General features: G+C 39.9%; 1 protein-coding gene across 1 annotated transcript; it reads left to right on the top strand.

Moving 5' to 3' along the window:
- Positions 1-4,044: 4,044 nt before the first annotated feature.
- pnn (pinin, desmosome associated protein) lies at positions 4,045-20,673 on the top strand. The gene is made up of 9 exons (XM_052025848.1): positions 4,045-4,198; positions 5,887-5,958; positions 9,790-9,858; positions 12,164-12,236; positions 12,611-12,705; positions 15,688-15,763; positions 17,232-17,387; positions 17,470-17,608; positions 18,993-20,673. The coding sequence occupies exons 1-9, from the start codon at positions 4,086-4,088 to the stop codon at positions 20,153-20,155; spliced, it is 1,956 nt and encodes a 651-aa protein (XP_051881808.1). The 5' UTR covers positions 4,045-4,085; the 3' UTR covers positions 20,156-20,673.

The raw sequence follows: 20,673 nt of genomic DNA, 5'->3' as shown, positions 1-20,673 counted from the left end.
TCACTTCCAGCCGGTCAATTTGTGCTGGAGAGGGTGTGGGGTGTGGGATAATTTCTGGTCAGTGACCGACCAGCCGAATCGTTAACCCCGTTGTTTTGTTTTCCTCTGCACATGTTGCTCCAACATTTCCTTTTGCACTTTCACATTTCCAGCTCCCTCCCTCACACTGTCCGGCGGTGTAATCTGAAACTGCAGATTGAGGGCTGGAAATGGGATTAGGTTGGCCCAAAACTGCAGATGCTGGAAATCTGAAATAAAAACAGAAAACACTCAGTGGGCCAGACAGCATCTATAGAGAGGGACATTGAGCTAAGGTGTTAGGCCGATGACCTTTCATCAGAACTGGGAAAAGTGAGAAAACAAACAATTCAGGACTTGAATTGTCAAAACCTCCATGAATTAATCCCAACAGCCATAGACATGAACATGAAGAGTCTGCATTTCCCATATTGCTCTCGTTAGTCACAGTAGAGCCTAAAACACCACAGTGGCAGTAAGTCATCCTTGATCCCGAGGGGCTACGTGGTAAGAAGTCTTCCAGCCTAGGATTACATTTTTGGATTAATTTCTACAACTGCGCTTGACATTTTCTCCATTTATTTACAAGGTCTGTTAATTCTATTTGTACCTCCTCTAAAAGGAGCTTTCAACTATTTAGGTCCAGCATCCCTGTGTTGATATCAAGTTGCCATAACTTTTACTGTTCACTTGTTCTATGAATATCACCACACACTATTATTTCTATGTAGATGTTAATGTAGTCATTGAAACTTAGTAAAATAGTGAAACTTAAACCACATCAATTTGCAAACAACCCTTGAAGAATTAAGTAAATATTTTACCACAAACACTATAAAATGTAATATATAAATGCATGTACTATGTACATATGTCTATAGACAATTCAATGTATTTGCAATCTAATACATTCCAGGAGAGAATTAAACATTTTAATTCTTTTAGCAGAAATAATTTTATATATTTATACCTATACATAGTTAGATTTGTAAAAATACATAATCCTGTATTCTATGTAATATATCTTACATTTTATCATAGCTATTGCAGTTCAGATACCCAGATTTATTTACTCATATAACTGAAATATGAAAATACACATTTATTTATGAAGTTCCAAAATATTACATGCAGAGATCTTTTCATTTAAATAGTTAATATGGATGGTAAAACAAAAAAGCATTCTACTTATTTATATGTTTTGTGTTTATTTGGTTTATTTCCATTTTAAAAATATGTCAAAAGGTATTTGTTTCATTTTATTACTAAATTGTACAAACTGATAATATGAACTACAATGATCCACTATGAAACATAATAGTCAAAAGGGTTAGAAAATTGTGAATATTTTTTCTTCCCTTTTAAATTTCAAAGTATTAAAAAAGAAGCGAGAAAACTGAAATATGCCACAAGGTGGCGACACTTGATGTTAAACACCAAAGCCAAACAGCACATTTCTTGTGCTACATTGTTTCACTTGAAAATTGTAAGCATATTTATTTAACAAAACATAGGAATTAAACGGCATATCTGAGTTTGCTGCATGGATGATTATTTTCAGTGGCAATTACAGTATGAATATATTTTTTAATCTGTCTTGCTGCTGCTTCCATATTTGTAGGATTTTCTGCATGATAAGTTTTTCAATTTGTAGTAAAACACATCATGGAGTCATACAATTTTAGGCCACAAAAATAGGCCATTCATCCCATTGTGTCCATGTCATCTGCAAAAACATTGCCGAATGTAATCTCATTTCCAGCTCTTAATCCATAGTTGTGTATTGGGATTGGTTTCCTACATCATAGCAGTAACTATACATCAAATCTACTTTATTGGCTGTAACATATTCTGGGACCACCCTGAAAAGGGTGTACAAGATGCAACATTTTTATTTTTGTAGTTTGTGGCACTTCAAGCATATCCAACTATTTTACAAATGCAACAGAGGTTTCTCCTACTATTACCTATTCAAGCAGTGAGATTGTGAAATAAAGAAATTCAGATGAAATAAAGCTTTATCACTTTCAATGAAATCCATCTACCAATCAATCTTAATCTATACTGGTTGATTATACTGTTAAACAATCAACCTTCATGATGATTTTCTACTCCTCAATAAATCTCAAATCAGCTGCTTTGTTTCAAGTAAGCTAGCACCACCCTAACCTCTTTTCCCTATCTAAGAATTTCCTGGCATTCAAAATTCTTCTTTGTACTCCCTCTAATGATTTGACATCCTTCCTTTAAACCAGAAAATGATATAATAGTCCAGCTGTGGCCAAGTTTTCTCAGCCCAGGATCAGAGAGCCAAGACTCAGAAAAGTCAGGGTGTTGCTGATGTTTGACCATTTATAACAATACAGCTAGCAGGATGCTAAATTTATTGCTAATCCATCACCAATTCCTGAGTGCATTCTGGTCTGGGTTAGGTATTGAATTATCAAATATGCCACAGAGGAGTCATTTGCTTCTGATTTCAATGTCATTATGCATCTTGAACCAGATTCTCCATTCTTCCTGTCTCCATACTTTTATGTTATAAATTCATTTTTGTCAAATATGCAAATACAATATAAACCAAAAGTGGTAGAGCAAAGAAATCTGAGGGTATATGCACATAGATTGTTGAAAGTGACAAGGCTGATTGGGTAAGTGGTTAAACAAAAACATACCAGATCCTGGGCAAATACAAGAGCAAGGAAATCACAGTTAGCCTCTTTATAGGACTCTGGTTTGACAACAAATGGAGTATTGTATCAGTTCAAGACATCACACTTTAGCAAAGATTTTAAGTCTTTGGTAGGGTGCAGAGCATATTTACTGTAATAATTCTAGTTATGGAGGACTTTAGGTATGTGAATAGACTGGGGTCGTTCTTCTTGGAAGAGAGTAGGTTCAGAAGGAATCTGATAGATTTAAAATAATTTACCGTCTAAGCTCAGTAAAGGGAAAGTGATCATACCAGTGGAGAGATTCAAGACCAGACGCAGAGCAAAGCTGATTGATAACAGAGCTAAAAATGACACGAGAAAAATATTTTCATACACAAGGTGAAAAACACTATGATCACTATGAAACACTAGAATCAAAGGTCCTGACCCGAAACGTTGACCGCCTGCTTTTCTCCGCAGATGCTGCCTGGCCTGTTGAGTTCCAGCATCATAGTCTTTTTTCATCTAGATATTCCAGCATCTGTGGAGTGTAGCAGTTAGCGTAATGCTATTACAGCGCTAACGACCCAGTTTCAATTTTGGCCTCTTAAGGAGTTTGTACGTTCTCCCCATGTCTGCGTGGGTTTCCTCCAGGTGCTCCAGTTTCCTCCCACATTCCAAAGACGTACGGGTTAGGAAGTTGTGGGCATGCTATGTTGGCGCCGGAAGCGTGGCGACACTTGCGGGCTGCCCCCAGAACACTCTACGCAAAAGATGCATTTTCACTGTGTGTTTCGATGTACATGTGGCTAATAAAGATATCTTCTTTATAGACACCTTTCGTACACAATGGTTGAGGCCTGGAATGTATCGCCGGGGGTGGTGGGGTGGTAGGAGCAGATACAATTGTAATGTTCAAAACTAGTTAGATATAAGTGGTTGAAAGAAGAGTATCTGCAAGGGTCTGGGAAGAGGGCGGAGCTCTGGGACTGGCTGCATTGCTGTTAGGTAAGTGGAGCCTGTGTGGTTTTAATGGGCCGAATGGCTTCCTTCCGTATTGTAACATATGTGCTTCCACGTCGACTCAATCACTCTGGAATCTATGTGTTTTAGCAACCACTTATAAAGTCCCCCATGTCAAACTATCATGGCCCTTCAAGCCAGCCCTGTCTGCACGATAAACATCAGTCACCGCCTGCATTTGAACCGATCTTGAACGTGTCATCCCCCCGTCCACGACTTTTCCTGAGACAGGAGCCCGTCACCCGCCCGCTCGCTCTCCGGGAGCTGCCGGCCCATGATTGGCCTGCGGCGCTGCCAATCACCCGTGACGTCAGGCGGGATCAGGTGACCCCCCGAAGGCGGAGCCTGGCCTGATCCCAGAGTGCTCGGCGCAGGGCAGCGCTAGGAAAGATGGCGGTGGCGGTGAGAAGTTTACAGGATCAACTGGAGAAAGCGAAGGAAAGTTTGAAGAATGTGGACGAGAACATTCGCAAACTGACGGGCCGGGACCCCAACGACCTTAGGTAATCGCTCCCTCCCCCCCGCCCCCCTCGCCAGCTGCGGCTCGGCCGCCGTTCGGGGATGCGAGCGGGAACCACGCTCCCGCGCAGTGGCTGCTTCCCCCCACCCCCAATCCCGCGGCCTGTGAGCGGCCACGGCCGCTGGTGGTGCCCGGCCGGGCCCGGAGGGGGACCAGGACCCGAACCAGCACCAGGCGGCCGTGGCGACATCGCAGCAAGAGGGAGCCTAGTGGTACTCGGGCGGCAGCCTGCCATGTGACCGTGCTCCTCGGCCTGGACTCTACGATCGCCTGCACACTGACCCCAGTCCCCACCGTGAGGCCGCTCATCTGGAGATTTCCACCCCCCCCCCAGTCTGTGCCACCTGATTCTCCGACACAAGGAGCGGTTATCCCAGCCGTGGATTCTTGTATTTGGGGAACAATAAAGAACCCTGACTCTCTAACAATCTTTCCGCTCATAGCAGTTTCATCATTGTAGGAGACAAAGCGGGTCTGCTTTCACTCTCTAATGTCTGGAAGTAATCTTCCTACAACCCACCCGTCATCTGGTTTTCTCGTCCCCACTGACAGATCTCCGTGTTTCTCATTGCCAGCATAATCCATTTGTGGGGAGAACAAGGTGTTGAATGATTAAAGCCAATGCAGAATTATATGTCAAATTTAAGCAGAATTGTACTTGAGGCAGTTCACGAGTACAAATTGGGATATCAATTTAGTTTGATTAAGTCAATGGATTTATTTTGCAAAATGTACAGTGTCAAGGGCATCCCTTAAATTGGTGTTTGCGGTCTCAGTAATAAAACAAAATGAGGTGCAAGAGTCATAAACTCTGAAAAGCTGACCAAGATGGCTTGCCTGCCATTTTATCAAAAGCCATTTGGCTTATCCATAACATTGAACTAGGTGGTAACACTGCAGTATTGATGATGTCTGGTGATGGGATTTAAGCTACATTTGGGTGTTAATGTGAAAACTGATCTCATCCTAATATTTAGGGTAATGAGAGTTGGCAGGAATGATAATTTTATGTGCGGGCGGTGAGAGAGGGGTGCACGTTAGCTGGAATTGTGGGAGAGATCTTGGTGCTTTTTTGGTAAGGGTAGGAATAGAGATGAATTGTGAGTAGCAGTGGAATATGATGAAATGCTTCTGTTGTATTGCAGGCCTCAATTGTAAAATAAAGTTGATGTACTGCAATTATTTATTTCATTGGTGATTTTGACCAGAGCCAGCTCCAAAGTGAAGGGATTTAAAAATAGGTGATGAGTGGTAAATGCAAATAATGGATTGTGAGAGGAAAACTCATCACAAAAATCTGCATGCATCCTGCTGAAATTGGTACTACCTTCTCTTGAATTGTTTGCAGAATAATTGTTTGAATAATTTTTTTTTCCTTAAGAAATAACAGTTTAAAGATTGAACAAATAAGATTAGCTAAAATAGGTATGGACAAGTTGGGCTGAAAGGCCTGTTTCAGTGTTCTAAATCTGTATTTTATTATCAGTGAATACATCTGTATTTTATAATTTTTTTGTTAATAGAAAAAAATGTGATTTACTTTCTTGGATCAAGAATCATAGATACTAGCAAGAAATTTCAGAGTATATGCTTCTCAACTTATTATTGTACAGAAGACTATATACAATGTATTTAGTTATTTGTTAATCAAAATTTGTTCTTTAAATTTAGGCCTGGCCAAGCTAGACGTTTATCCATCACAGGACCTGGTGGAGGTAGGGGGCGTGGGATTGGATTACTTAGGTAAGATTGAAATTCTTTATCAAAGTTTGTGTTATCATTGTGCAATCTTTTGCTACATCTTGCATTCATTGGAGATTGTATTTAGGTGGTGTATAAAATAAATCAGAAAATGATGTAAAAGTAGATCAAGGAAGGAATTTTTAAGTTTTGCTGTTACTTGTATATCCTAGTACTGTATATTTTATGATTGTAGGTTGTCACTTAATGCATTCAAAGTGAAGCAGAAAAAATTGATTCATCTTTTCTTTTAGAGGTGAAATGGAAACATAAGAACATAGCAGGAGTAAGCCATTTGGCCTGTCAAGCCTGCTCCACCATTCAATAAGGTTATGGCTGTTCTGGCTGTGGACTCAGATCCACAACTGCCTTTTCCCCATCACCCTTAATTCCCTGACTATGCAAAAAGCTGTCTAACTGTGTCTTAAATATATTTAGAGGTATCCCCTACTGCTTCCCTAGGCAGAGAATTCCATGGATTCACTGCTCTCTGGGAAAAGCAGTTTCTTTTCACTTCCATTCTTAAGTCTACTCCCCCAACTCTTGAGGCTATGTCCCCTGGTTCGAGTCTCACCTACCAGTGGAAACAACCTTCCTGCCTCTATCTATCCCTTTCATAATTTTGAAAGTTTCTCAAAAGGTTTCTGATTCTTCTGAATTCCAGCAAGTATAGTCGTAGGCGACTCAATCTCTCCTCATAGGCTAACCCTCTCATCTCCAGAATCAACCTGGTGAACCTCCTCTGTACTGCCTCCAAAGCCAGTATATCTTTCCTCAAGTAAGAAGACCAGAACTGCACGCAGTACTCCAGGTGCGGCCTCACCAGTACCCTGTACAGTTGCAGCATAACCTCCCTGCTCTTAAATTCAATTCCTCTAGTAATGAAGGCCAATATTCCATTTGCCTTCTTGATGAGCTGTTGTACCTGCAAACCAACCTTCTCGGATTCATGCACAAGCACTCCCAAGTCCCTCTGCACAGCAGCATGCTGCAATCTTTCACCATTTAAATAATATGACTTATTTTTCCTTCCAAAGTGGATGACCTCACATTTACCAACATTGTACTCCATCTGCCAGACACTTGCCCACTCTCTTAACCTATGTATATCTCTCTGCAGACTCTCCACATCCTCTGCACAATCTGCTTTTCCACTCAATTTAGTGTCATCAGCAAAGTTATATATGCTACACTTGGTCCCTTCTTCCAAATTGTTAATGTATATCATGAACAGTTGCGGGACTAGCACTGACACCTATGGCACCCCAATCACCACTGATTGCCAACCAGAGAAACACCCATCTATCCCAACTCTGCCTTCTATTGGATAACCAATCCTCTATCCATGCAAATACATTACCCCCAACTCCATGCATTCCAATCTAATGGACAAGTTTTTATGCAGCACCTTATCGAACGCCTTCTGGAAATCCAAGTATACAACATCCATCTGTTCCCCTCTATCTACTGTGTTCGTTATATCCTCAAAGAACTCTAGTAAGTTTATCAAACAGGACCTGCCCTTCCTTTGTCTGCCTGATGGAAACACTTCTATCCAGATGTCTCGCTATTTCTTCCTTAATGATAGCTTCAAGCATTTTCCTGACTACAGACATTAAGGTAACTGACCTATAGTTGCCTACATCCTTTTTAAAACAGTGGCGTGACATTTGCTGTCTTCCAATCTGCCGGGACCTGCCCAAAGTCCAGAGAATTTTGGTAAATTATCACAAACACCTCTACTATAACTTATGCCTTTTCTTTCAATACCCTGGGATGCATCCCATCAGGACCAGGGGACTTGTCTACCTTTAGGCCCACTAGTTTGCTCATCACTACCTCTTCAGTGACGGTGATTGTATCGAGGTCCTCACCTCCCATCCGTAACATCTTTCTTTGGCATGTTAGATGTGTCCTCCCCTGTGAAGACTGGTATAAAATAGTTGTTCAAGGCCTCGGCCATTTACACATTACCCAATATTAATTCCCCCTTCTCATCTTCCAAGGGATCTATGTTCACTTTAGCCACCCTTTTCTGCTTAATATAATTATAAAAGCTTTACTTTGTCCTTGCTTTTAAGTGGAATATACTTTCGTTGAGTACTGTGAAAAATCTTTGAAAGTCTTCCAATGTTCCTCAAGTATCCCACCATATAGTGTGTACTTCCAGTCTACTCTAGCCAACTCCCTCATCCCGTTGTAGTCTCCCTTCTTTAGGTATAATACACTGTATTTAGATTGAACTATTGCACCCTCCATTTGTTTAAGAAATTCAATCATCCTATGATCAAGAGGATCCCTAACAACAGGATTGTTAATTTTACCTGTCTCGTTGCACAGGACCAGATCTAAGATAGCTTGTTCCCTTGTAGGTTCACTAACATGCTGTTCAAGAAAGCTATCACGGATGCATGCTATGAAGTCCTTAAGAGTGCCTCGACCAACTTGATTCATCCAATCTATGTGAAAGTTAAAGTCCCCCATGACAACTGCTGTTCCATTCTTGCATGCATCAAATATTTCTTTATTTTCTGTGCCACTGTAATGTTATTATTTGGTGACTTGTAGACCACTTCCACCAGTGACTCCACCCACCCACCACTATTCCTAAGCTCTACTCAGATGGATTCAACATTCTGCTCCTTAGATCTTGTATCGTCTCTCACTATCGTCTTGATCTCATCCTTAATTAAGAGCACTACTCCGCCTCCCTTACATTCCTGTCTATCCCCATATTACCTGATACCCTTGGATAATTAATTCCCATTCATCTCCAGCCTGCAACCACGTTTCTGTAATGGCCACTAAATCAAAACAGTGCCACAAGTTCACTGACCTTGTTTCGAACACTACAGGCATTCAGATAAAGTACCCTTACACTCATTGTCCATTTAAAATCCTTTGTGTCCTTTGCATTTGACTTTTCTGTACCCTTTTCTAACTTTTGCTCTGGTCTCTGCTTTGCTTCCCTTGTCTTTCTGCATGGATTCCCATCCCCCTGCCATATTAGTTTAAACCCTCCCCAGCAGCACTAGCAAACAATCCCCCTAGCACATTGTCCCAGTCTTGCCCAGGCATAGACTGTCCAATTTGTACTGATCCCACCTCCCCTAGAACCTGTTCCAATGCCCCAGGAATCTGAAACCTTCCCACCTGCACCATTGCTCAAGCTACATATTCATCCTAGCTATGTTGCTATTCCTACTCTGACTAGCATGTCACACAGGTAGTAATCCTGAGATTACCTTTGAGGTCCTACTTTTTAATCTACTAGCTCTCTCAATTCGGTCTGTAGGATTTCATCTCATTTTTTTCCTATATCATTGGTACCTACATGCATCATGATAACTGGCTGTTCATCCTCCCCTTCCAGAATGCCCTGCAGCTGTTCTGTGACATCCCTGACCCTTGCACCTGGGAGGCAACACACCAACCGGGAGTCCTGTTTGCAGCCACAGAAGCTCCTATCTATTCCGCTTACCATGGAATCCCCTACCATTATAGCTCTGCCAATCTTTCTCCTGCCCTCCTCAGCCTCCGCCTCTTCTCACCAAATCCTCAGTTCCCCACTCTAACAATGGCTGCTTCGCTTGACTATTACTTTTTATTGGCTGCTGTAAACTAGCCAATGAGCCAATCAACTATTAACAACTTGGAAATGTGCCTCTTTTGGACTCCTGCAAGGTGAAACTCTTAAGTACAAGCACAGAGACACACCTCTTCAAATCTCCTGCTCCAAATCTCATTCCAACCCCCTAACTCCTGCAAGGATAGTAGCCTCTTGGCTACAAAAATAATAGCCTCTTGGCTGACTTGACTGTTGTATTTATTTAGACGTGGACTCTCGGATAGCGGAGGAGGACCCCCAGCTAAACAGAGAGATTTGGATGGGGCAATCAGCAGGTAAGAGCACGTGAAAAACAGTTTCTTAGCATAACATTGGAAGTGTTTTCTCGCATACAGGCGGATTTGAAGTGGAGTTAAAGTTACCACTTTGTCCAATGACTTTGGTTGGGGGTGTTGGGGCAATACCTTGTCCTAATTTGAACAAATTTTCTACAGATCAGAGTGATGAAGATGCTACATAGTGAATGGAATTTCTACCTATATTCAGCTAGCAAACGCCATCAAATTAGCAATAATACAGCAAATTCAGATACTAGGTTCTTCTTTGATGCACAGTGTCAATAATCTGAACCTTGAGTTCAATTTTTCTATTTTAGCACAATTCTTGTGCCATCTTTACAATTTGCAAAATGTAGCATGGCATACTTGATTAATCTATTAAATCAGTTTTGAAAATAAATATTAGTGCTGGCTAGTGGTTTAGTTAAGTGGCTGGAACAAGGAAATATTAGTAAGTGTGACTGCTTGGATTAAGTGGCTGATATGCAACAATGTGTGTCTGACTCTTCATAGGTGGTGGCATATCTTAATCTTTCTTGCTCCTATCTTTTGACCATGTTAAATACAGATGTCCATTATAAAGCTGAAGAGACCATTGGGTTGGGACCTATTATTTTCTTGAGTCGGAGCTTAGATTGAAACTGCATCTTCAGCTGCTAGAATCTTTAATTGTCATTCCTGATTCAATTGTGGCTGTGATAACCATTATATAATTTTCTGTTATGGTTGAGCACTTTTTAGTGTATTGTGGTGGATGCATGTATATTTTTAAGTGTGTTGCTTTTATTTTATACATTCTCACTTTTATTGTGTTGTTGCTTAACCTCAGAATAATTCTATGTTGAGAATTGGCAGCAGTGCTGGGGGTTTTGTGCTCATCCTTGCTGGTCTTTTCCCAATTGCCAGGAGTGTTTGAGTCAAACCTGGTGTAGGTCTGGAGTTTCATGTGGCCCAGACTGGAAGGACTATACATTTCTCTAAAGTACATCAGGTCTTTATGACAAATTGTATCTCATTTTTACCAATGTTATCTCTACCAGTTTTTTTTTGTTACCTGTAATTGAATTCTCAAACAATCTGAGCTTGATTTGTATGAATTTTTGATTCAAATTCTGGACCATAAAACATTCTCTTTCCATGTTAATTTTCACTTCTGAGCAGTCTGTTCTATTTTCTTGTATCTTACTTTCTTTGCCACGTTAGAGCTTTATCCAAATCACCTAACCACTCCACTGGGATAGTCACCCAGTTCTGATAAAGTGTGCACTGTGCCATCAATACTATTTATTACTGAGCTGTTGCCAATGCCCCATGAATCTTTGCCTTCAGGATCTCCTATGTCAACCGTTTTACTTCATAATATGCTTGTTCATGCATTAGTTAATACATGGCTACTCCTTACTGAGCTCCTGCCAAATCCTAGTTCCTGAAGTTCTCTGCAGAACTGAAATAGAATCCATTCTTTTGCCGTTGATTCCAATTTGATCCGTATTGTAGGTCAATCCCTTTCTGCTTCTAAGAACTTTAGCACCTGGCTGTTAGATTCCTTCCCTGGTTTCTGGAAGTGAGTTGTATAATGTGGAAGTACCTGTCATGCCTTCCGAGTTCTGTGCACCTTTATCAGACAACTTTCTACCATGGGAGCTTTTTGCGCTAAATTTTTAATTCTTTGCTCCTCATCTGTGTCTTCTAGGAATATATTCAAAGTATTTTTTTAATCCAATAACTTTCCGATCATCTGGAGTCTGCTGTGTAACTTTCCAGAATTTCTATTTGCAGAGGTTTTATTACTGTCGTTTAGCACTACCACTATAAGTAAGCTGAAATATATACAACTAAAAATAGTTTCCTATCAAATATTTTACTCGGCTGTACTTGTACAATCGACAAAGATTGCCAGGAGCAAACTTGGGATCACTCCATTATTTGTCTGATTGTGCAAATTCATGCCTCCAGGTCCATGTCAGACTTCTGTTCAGTACAAACTTTACTCCTTCCCTCCACAAGCATGCAAAAGGAGGAAGATGCATTCCCTGCAGCGAGGAAGATGCATTCCCTGCAGCTGGGAAAATGCAAACCAAGAATTGCTTTTCACTACCAGCTATGAGATCTTGGAACCTTGGGCAGTGTGCATATAAGAGTCTGACCATAATTGGAAGTGTATGGAGAAACCAGCAAGTGGTTAGCTGAAAGAATCTTGCTGTTAAATTTAAAGCAGTTTGAAAAATGCACGTTTTATGAGGAATGGAACGTTCAGCTGCACAGGGAACAGTTGTTAAATGCTTCATTTATTTGTAAATAGGCTGGGAGATCGTCGTTCAAGAAGAGAGTCACGTCAAGACAGTGACGCAGAGGATGATGAAGATACAAAAAAGGTGCCGTAGATTTGCACAGTTAAATACTATCATTCCTGTTTTATTGTTAATTGCATTGCCAGATTGAAAATGGAACCCAAGTTCATGGTGATCCATTAACTTTTCACTGAAAGGTGGGAATAGGGCACTGCAGTTGAGCTGGATGCTCGGGCCAGCAAGCAGCTTTTGAGAAAGTATATTGTGAGTAGCCATTGAGAAGTGACTGAAGTTCCTCTTAAATGCCTCTAACTAGCCTGACGGCTGCCATTTTAAAATAAAGTGCTTAAATGACGTGCAAGCTTTCTTCTTAAACTGTGGGAATGTTTTTGTGTGTTGTCATTTTGTTAAAAAGCAGGAATAAGTTCGTACTGAAATGAAAGGTTTATTCTTTACAGCCAGCGTTGCAGTCTTCAGTTGTTGCTACCTCCAAAGAAAGGACACGCCGAGACCTTATTCAGGATCAAACAATGGATGAGAAGGGGAAAGAAAGGTATACTTTTCACAGGAAAAAATGTTCTATAAAAGTCAACTACCTGGAACATATTATGTCCACTTTGATTTGAAAATTCACTAGTATTTGTATAACTGTCAGGGGGTGGAATTATTGCAATAACGGTGAATGATGAATTAACTTTAAATTTTGCTTATTCGTAAAGATTGATGTGTAATAAAAGATCTGGCCTGAAAGGTTGAACTTACAACCGTGTTTTTAATCTAAGTGTCCTTTGTGAAATTTAGGTAAGTGAAAAATAGCATTCTCACCTTGCAAATTCTGTGTCTAACTGGCACATTTTTTGGGGGTTTATTTTTTTTGGCTGGGGTTTATTGCTGATGTAAATTGTATTATAGGCACCAGTACATTTTTTGCTGGTTTTAGCGTAAGATTCTGTTCCAAGCTTGGTTATTGTAAGTGTATAGCATAATACAATACTGTCTCAAGAGCACACAATGGTAATCACTGATGACCTCAGTGAAGGATTCTTTGGTTTCTTTCCATTTCTATGGCCTGTGAAATTGGACTGGTTTACAATTATTCTATTTTCCTTGTGCATGCATGTTTTTTTTTAAGACCCCTTTAAGTTTGCTTATGTTTTGTATTGTTGATCAACTCCATAAGCAATAAGAACATGAGGAATTCCATTTCACCCTTTGAGCTTGCTCTGTCATTCAGTAAGATAATGGCTGATCCACTCCCTGCATGATCCTATATCACTGATTCAATTAATACTGAGATACCTTTACACGGACCTTGTTAGAGAATTTTTAATGATTCACAATCCTTTGGATGAAGAAATTCCTGCTTATCACACTTTGAAAAAGCTGACTCTCTCTAAGTCTACACCCTCCTAGTTGTAGGATTCCCAATGAGGGAAAACTTCTTCTAGCTTCTACACTACCAAGACTCTTAATTGTATTTCATTGAGATCACCATTCTAAATGCACTTTAGAAAATCCCTCCTAATCAATCTGTTCATTCATCTCCAGGATCCATCCAATAAAAATTCATTGCACCTCATTTTTTCTCTTGAGCAAAGATATTAAACTTGCATGTAATATTCCGAGTTGTCTTATCAAGGCATCGTATAATAGCAGTAAATTCTAATTTGCTCTTGTATTCCAATCCATTTGTAATGAAGGCTGATTTGCTATTTGCATATTAACTTCAGTTTGTATACAAAGACACCCAGAGCCCTCTGAACACAGCAAAACTCCAATATTCTGCTATCCAACTATTCAGAAATCCTAATGGTTTTCTGAATATCTGGCTAGCCAGGGCCCCAATTCTTGTGCTTCCTTTAGCTCACTGGGACCACTGGAAAATGTATTATTCTACTTTTTAAACATCTTAAAAGTGAATTGTGTTGGAATATTAATAGGAATAACATACAATAGTCTGGAAAATCTGTGCCAAGCATGCCAGATTGATGCAGTTTTACTTCACCAGTGTTCCCAGTTGCACCTTTAAAACAATAAATTGCTTTTCTCCTTTCCTACCAAAGTAGGAAATTTCACATGTCTCCACATATCCATCTACTACAATCTTCCTACTTCACATGGCTTGTCTCTATCACTTTAATGTCATGCTTAACTACTTCATTTAACTTTGCTTAATAGACAAACTTAGTCCCCTGATCCATGGATATAGAGCATACATAACTGAGGTCCAAGCTCTGACCCTTGTGCAGCACCACAAGGTAGCTTGACGGCCAGAAATAGGTTATTAATCATTCCTCATATGTGCTGATATATTAATCCAAATCCAATTTTGTGATTATAGTACTTTGTATTATCAATATTTTACAAGAGTCGAAATCTACCAGTTCTAGCATCACTTACCCTAAATCAGCTTCATAATTCTGTCCTATCATATTTTCTTTGTGCCCTTACCTGGTCACTAATAAATTTGTAATATTGATATCAAGCTAGTTAACGTGTGGTTCACTGTTTTTACTTCCCATTTGGAAGGATCAGTCACTACCTCAGTGTTCAATTGGATCTCTCTGAAATCTAAGAAATTCTAGAAAATCAAAGTCAATCCTTACACTATGTAGTTGCCTCCTTTTAAACTATTGGACATCAAGCCTCCAAATTATCTTAAATATGGGCTATTACTCATTTTCCATCATTTAAACTAGATTTCCAATCTGTTTTACGCAATTTTCCCATGATAATTGCAGTTTGCTGTTTAAAAAGACTGCAGTTCTGGACTTGGTGAAATTATTTTCAAACCCTGTTCACTTTATGATTATTAAATCTTTAGTTTGTAATTAATTCCAGTAATTACATTTTTTGCCTGTTTTGGTATATACTTTACACCCTTTGAATCCATTTGAACTATGAAAGGAGACTTAATGTGTAACCATAAATTGTAGTGCTATTCTTTTAATGATCAGTGCGGTGACTACAAAAGCAGCATTGCCTTAAAACCAGTAGGAAGTCGGGTACACCACTGAGTGGTGAAAAGAGAACTAAATCTGCTTTACCTTATTTAATTAGAACGTTATGTGGGATATTGCATTTAAGCAAGCCTCATCTGGGTAATGTGGCAAATGGAGAACAGTGAGGAAAGATTCAGTGATATACATTATAAGATTGGAATTTTTTCAATTTTTTTAAATTGTGTATAATGAGCAAAAAAAAATTGACTTGCCCTTAAATTGATTTCATGTTGTAAGGTACAAATCTGAGGCTCAAGCATGTCCTTCCTGACTTGTGAATCAGATGTGTGACCTATTGATTTGCCAATGTATTTTGAAAAGCAGCTTATTTTTAACTTCAAGGCATTATTAATCATACCTGTTGCTGAAGAGGCACTTAATGGTAAATATACTTTATTCCCTGTGATACTGCTCTGCTGTTTTGAGATTACAGTTTAGCAGTTTGTTCCTATCCTAGTAATTTGATTGGTCAATGTCAAGACAACTGTTTACAAAGTATCTAATTGTTTCATTTTACTATTTTACTTAAATAGGAATCGGCGGATGTTTGGCCTGTTGATGGGTACTCTGCAAAAGTTCAAGCAGGAATCGAATGTTGCAACTGAGAGGGTATTTTTTCTTTATTATTTGCTGCCCTTTGTTTAGAGGCCTTATTACTGCATTGTGATAGTGAAGGCTTCATCTTTTATACTGCATGTCATTTTCTGTATTCTTTCCAGTGCACAAACACTCTAACTTGTTCTCTTTTAAAATACTGATATTAGAAAGTACCTCTTGCATTCCATTCCAGTATCATATACCATTGTCTCCTCTCTTGGGGAAGCTGTTTTGTTTTTTAAAAATGGTTTGGAGCTCTTTAAAAATGTTCTAATTGTTATGTGTGGTTAAGAACCAGTAGCACCTTATTTACCCTGATCCAGGCATCCGACCAGCTTGTGACATCGTAATGTATTAGTTTAAATGACAAAGCTAATACAATTAAAATGGCTGTTCTGCACTTTATAAAAAAAACTCTGCAAAAAGTTGTGTCGATGATGGGAGTTTTAACTTTTCCATCAGACTAAAATGATCCCACATGAACAATAACCTGGTCTTTTCCTTACGCTGGGTCATCTCCTACAGGGAGAGATCAGTAGCAGATAAAGATTCACAAAACTTTAACATTAGTCATTTTTCTGAATACCAGCAAATAAGAATATTTTGATCTATAACGGCAAGACTAATAACCAACAGTTTAATTGTTTAACCTAATAATGGATTTTAACCCTTCTCTCAGAAGAAAACAACATCTTAACCATGCTGACAAATTCACTGATGCATAATGTCTTAGACTTGTGTAGGAAATGTGTGGATGGTTTAAGTATTTTTCATCCATTCAAGTAAACTAAATATTTAAAATTGTGCTAAATAAATGTCATGCCTAAATTGTTCCTTTGTCCAGTGGTAACCCTAGGGTGTATAATAGTTCAATGTACACACCTCAATTAGTGTATTGTTTCTTAGTTTGCAGCTCGTTATCCAAGACGACATGTAAGTTCACTTAAAATTATTCTGTACAACTATATAATCCATAACTTCATTCCATTGGTTATTGTCACAGGTTATTCCTCTGGAGTTGTACTGATTCACACCCTTTGTATCATTCTGCAGTATTGAAATTTTGTATCATAATTTCAGTTTGAGCTGTGCTCCATCACACAGTTGAAGAATTTATCAGTATGCTATTACAACTGATAAGCAGCCACACTCATTTCAACAATGAGTCAGATCTACCAATTCCCTGCTCAGTACTGAGAGCTCAGCAATAACAAATCGTGTTCAGTTATGATATTGATTATAGCATATGAAGTTTAGTAATTATCATAATACTCATTTGTAATTTGAGGCCTGTTTATACTGCAATGTTTATTCCACTTTTGCATCAGTAAGAGTTGAGAAAGTAACGAATTTATGGTGTTAACATGGATGGCAAAGTGCAGGTGGCAAAAGAATGAATCTTTAAAGCTATCTTGGTGTGACTGGAAAGAAGAGGTGGATTTTCTTTTTGGTTTTGATAGGGTTTTTCTCCAATCTACAGCAAAAAAGACGTCAGGAAATAGAACAGAAGCTTGAAGTGCAAGCTGAAGAAGAACGTAAACAAGTAGAAAATGAGAGGAGAGAATTATTTGAGGAACGTCGTGCTAAACAAACTGAACTCAGACTTCTAGAACAAAAAGTGGAACTAGCCCAGTTGGTAGGAACATATTTTATCTGAATCAAAAGTTTATACATTTTGTAGTACCCTGAACTTTAACATTTCTTCCTCTTTCAAACAGCAAGATGTATGGAATGAACATAATTTAAAAATAATCAAATACATAAGAACCAAGACAAAGCCTCATCTGTTCTATATTCCTGGCAAACATTGCCCAGCTACTCAAAAGCTTTTGGATGATTCCCAGAGGAAGATGAATGGTATGTATTTTCATAGTACTAAAGGCAGTCAACATCACATTTCATGTGCATGGGCCTATATTACATAATTTTGCTTGTTGAATAGAAAGCTTATATTTGTAATAGCATTTACATTTTCAGTTGGGTCTCTGGGTAATCAGCTGTAGGAATATTATCCACTCAGGTTCTCCATTGTACCCTCTGTGAATGTAGATTGCATTGAGAATAAACCTTCTGGAAGAAGTGATTCATCTGTGAATGTGAATCCATCAAGGTCATTTATTGCATCTGGTGCTCCTGATGTGGCCTCCTCTACGTCAGTGAGACCCGATGCAGATTGGGAGATTGCTTCGTCGAGCACATTTGCTCCATCCACTGGAACAGCCAGGATCTCCCAATGGCCAGCCATTTTAATTCCACTTCCCATTCCCACACTGACATGTCTGTCCACGGCCTCCTCTATGGCCAATTTGAGGCTAAACACAGATTAGAGGAATAACACCTCATATTCTGTGTTGGTAGTCTCCAACATGACAGCATCTATTTCTCTAACTTCCCCCATTTTTTTTTCCCCTCCCCTTTTTTGTTTTCCCTTATCTCTCGCCCCTTTACCCCTTCTCTTTCCCCTCCCCTGCCCTCATGACCTGCCCATCACCCATACCTTCCTTTGGTTCCCCACCTCCTTCCCTTAATTCCATGGTCTAATGTCCTGTCCTATCAGATTCCATCTTGTTCCGCCCTTTGCATCTTCCATCTATCACCTCCCAGCTTCTCACGTCATTCCCACTTCCCCCTCTCACCTGGACTCGCCTATCACCTGCCAGCTCGTGCTCCACTCCCTCCCCCCCCCATCCTTTTATTCCAGCTTCTGCCCTCTTTCTTTCCTGTCCTGATGAAGGGTCTCCACCTGAAACATTGACTGTTCATTTCCCTCCTTAGCTGCTGCCTGATGTGCTGAGATCCTCCAGCATTTTGTGTGTGTCCCTCCAGATTTCCAGCATCTTGTGATTCATCTGTGGCTATCCAAGGAGGTTGAGAATGAATTAGGAGGATTAGAGCAATTGGTAGAGTTCCTGGAGATCTAATCTGATATTTCAGGCTTAAACTTTATTTTCCCTGTGAGCATTTGCATTGTTCAGGCTATTGAGTAACTCCTCAGAAGGTCCCGTTGCTGAGGGGTTACTATAGCAGTAGAACAGTCTGTGCTTAGTATATAAAGTACAGATCCTGTGGTAAACTAAATATTTCTAATGTAAGCCTATAAAACCTAATAACTGTATTTTTTTCTCCAGTGAATTCATTCTTTTGTGCCTCCCTGCTCTGATACAACTTTATTGCTTTTAAAGAGCAAGTATTTTAATTTGTATGTTTTTGTATGCAAGCCTTTGTTTTTTAAATCCTACAGGTATTTTCGAACACAGGCGCCTGGAGTTTGCAGATCAGATTAACAGAATGGAAGTTAGACCTAGACGTCAATCATTGAAGGAAAAAGAACAGCGAGAGTTGCAGAATGAAGAACAACAAAACGTGGAACAGGAGGGTAAGGTGGCTCACCGTGAGGAGATGGAGGAATTGGGTAACCAGAACAATGACGTAGAAATGGAGGCAGCAGAAGAGGAAATGGAAGTAGGTACAGATAAGAGTGATGCAGGGAAGCAGCAAGAGAAGCAACAGGAAGAGGAAGCTGAGGAAGAGGAAGAGGTAGAAGTAGAGGAAGGGGAAAGCAACAGTCAGCCAGAGAGTATGCCTGTTGATGGTAAGGAAGCAAGCAAGAGTACAGAAAATGATCAGGATATGGTGGAGGAAGTAGATGAGTGTAGGGAAGAGAGAGTAGAAGAGGTTTGTAAGGAGCCTGAGCCAGAACCGGAGCCCGAGGCAGAACCAGAACCAGAGCCCGAGCCTGAACCTAAACCAGAGCCAGAGCCTGAGATGATACCTGAAGTGGAGCACAAACCAGAATCTGAACCAGGGCCCGAATCCGAACTCGAAAGTTCGGTTGGGCATGAACCAGAACAAGAGAGTCTTGCCGCTGTTCAACCTGTAGAATCGCAAATAGAACCAGTCAGGGTGTCACCAAAGAGAAGCAGGAGTAAAAGTAGCAGTAGGAGCAAAAGCCGAGGTCGTGAGAAGACAAAGAGTAAAAGTAGGAGTCGGAGCAGCAGTAGTTCCAGCTCTGGTAGTAGTTCGAGCACCACCAGCAGTGGTAGTAGCTCGAGCAGTGGCAGCAGTAGTAGGAGCAGCTCTAGCACAAGTAGCAGCAGTGGTAGCAGTAGCAGGGACAGCAGTACTAGCAGCAGCAGCAGTAGTGAGAGCCGGAGTCGAAGCCGGAGTCGGGGTCACAGCAGAGACAGAAAGCGCAGGAGGAGCTCAGATCAAAAACGTAGAGGTATTTCAAACGCAGACAAGGACCGTAAGTCGTCAAAAACCAGTAGTAAAGATTTAAAAGGCTCAAGGGAAAAGGGGTCAAGGTTAGATAGAAAGAGGTCTATATCAGAGAGTCGTTCAGGCAAAAGGTCTTCACGGACTGACAGAGATCATAAATTGGACAGGAAAGATAAAAAACACTAATCACCTGACTGGAAAAGAAATGACTTTAGGAAGGCAATGTACTGCTTGATGTGTACAATGTACCTGATGGACAGGATATTTTCTTTCAGCTGGAGATGAAGCCGCCTTAAGTCTTGCTTGCTGTATAGTACTTTTATTTGAAAACCATGAGACAAAATTACCATTAGTCCCTGTACTTTTACAATGTTTTGTATGCTCATGTTTCTCCAATTACAATTAAAGTGTATTTCTGAAGATGGCGTTGTATGGAAAATATTGTACCAATCTTGCTAGGATTAGCCTTCCTCCCTTCTCAGTGTTTTTTTTAACTTGTTGTATTCAACCACTGATGCCTCCTCTGTACAGTTGAAGTTCCAGGGGGCAAAATATCCTCTAAGTATTGTTCTTAGCGTAAAGATGGTTGTCATTGAATATGTACTATACAGTTCCTTTATGTAGAATTAAATGTAAATTTTAAAATGGTTGAAAACGCTTTGTCTTTATATTAAAGTTTTCTACAAAATATGACTTGATTCACA

Source organism: Pristis pectinata, chromosome 1 (genome assembly GCF_009764475.1).
Source record: "Pristis pectinata isolate sPriPec2 chromosome 1, sPriPec2.1.pri, whole genome shotgun sequence".
In the NCBI taxonomy this organism is placed as follows: domain Eukaryota; kingdom Metazoa; phylum Chordata; class Chondrichthyes; order Rhinopristiformes; family Pristidae; genus Pristis; species Pristis pectinata.
The sequence above is the reverse complement of the archived record's forward strand: the minus strand, read 5'-3'. Positions and strand labels throughout refer to the sequence as shown.

Coding starts and splice junctions, on each gene's coding strand:
- pnn (XM_052025848.1), top strand. CDS start 4,086: ATGGCGGTGGCGGTGAGAAGTTTACAGGATCAACTGGAGAAAGCGAAG. Junction 5,959..9,789: donor CGTGGGATTGGATTACTTAG/GTAAGATTGAAA, acceptor GTATTTATTTAG/ACGTGGACTCTCGGATAGCG. Junction 12,237..12,610: donor ATGATGAAGATACAAAAAAG/GTGCCGTAGATT, acceptor TATTCTTTACAG/CCAGCGTTGCAGTCTTCAGT.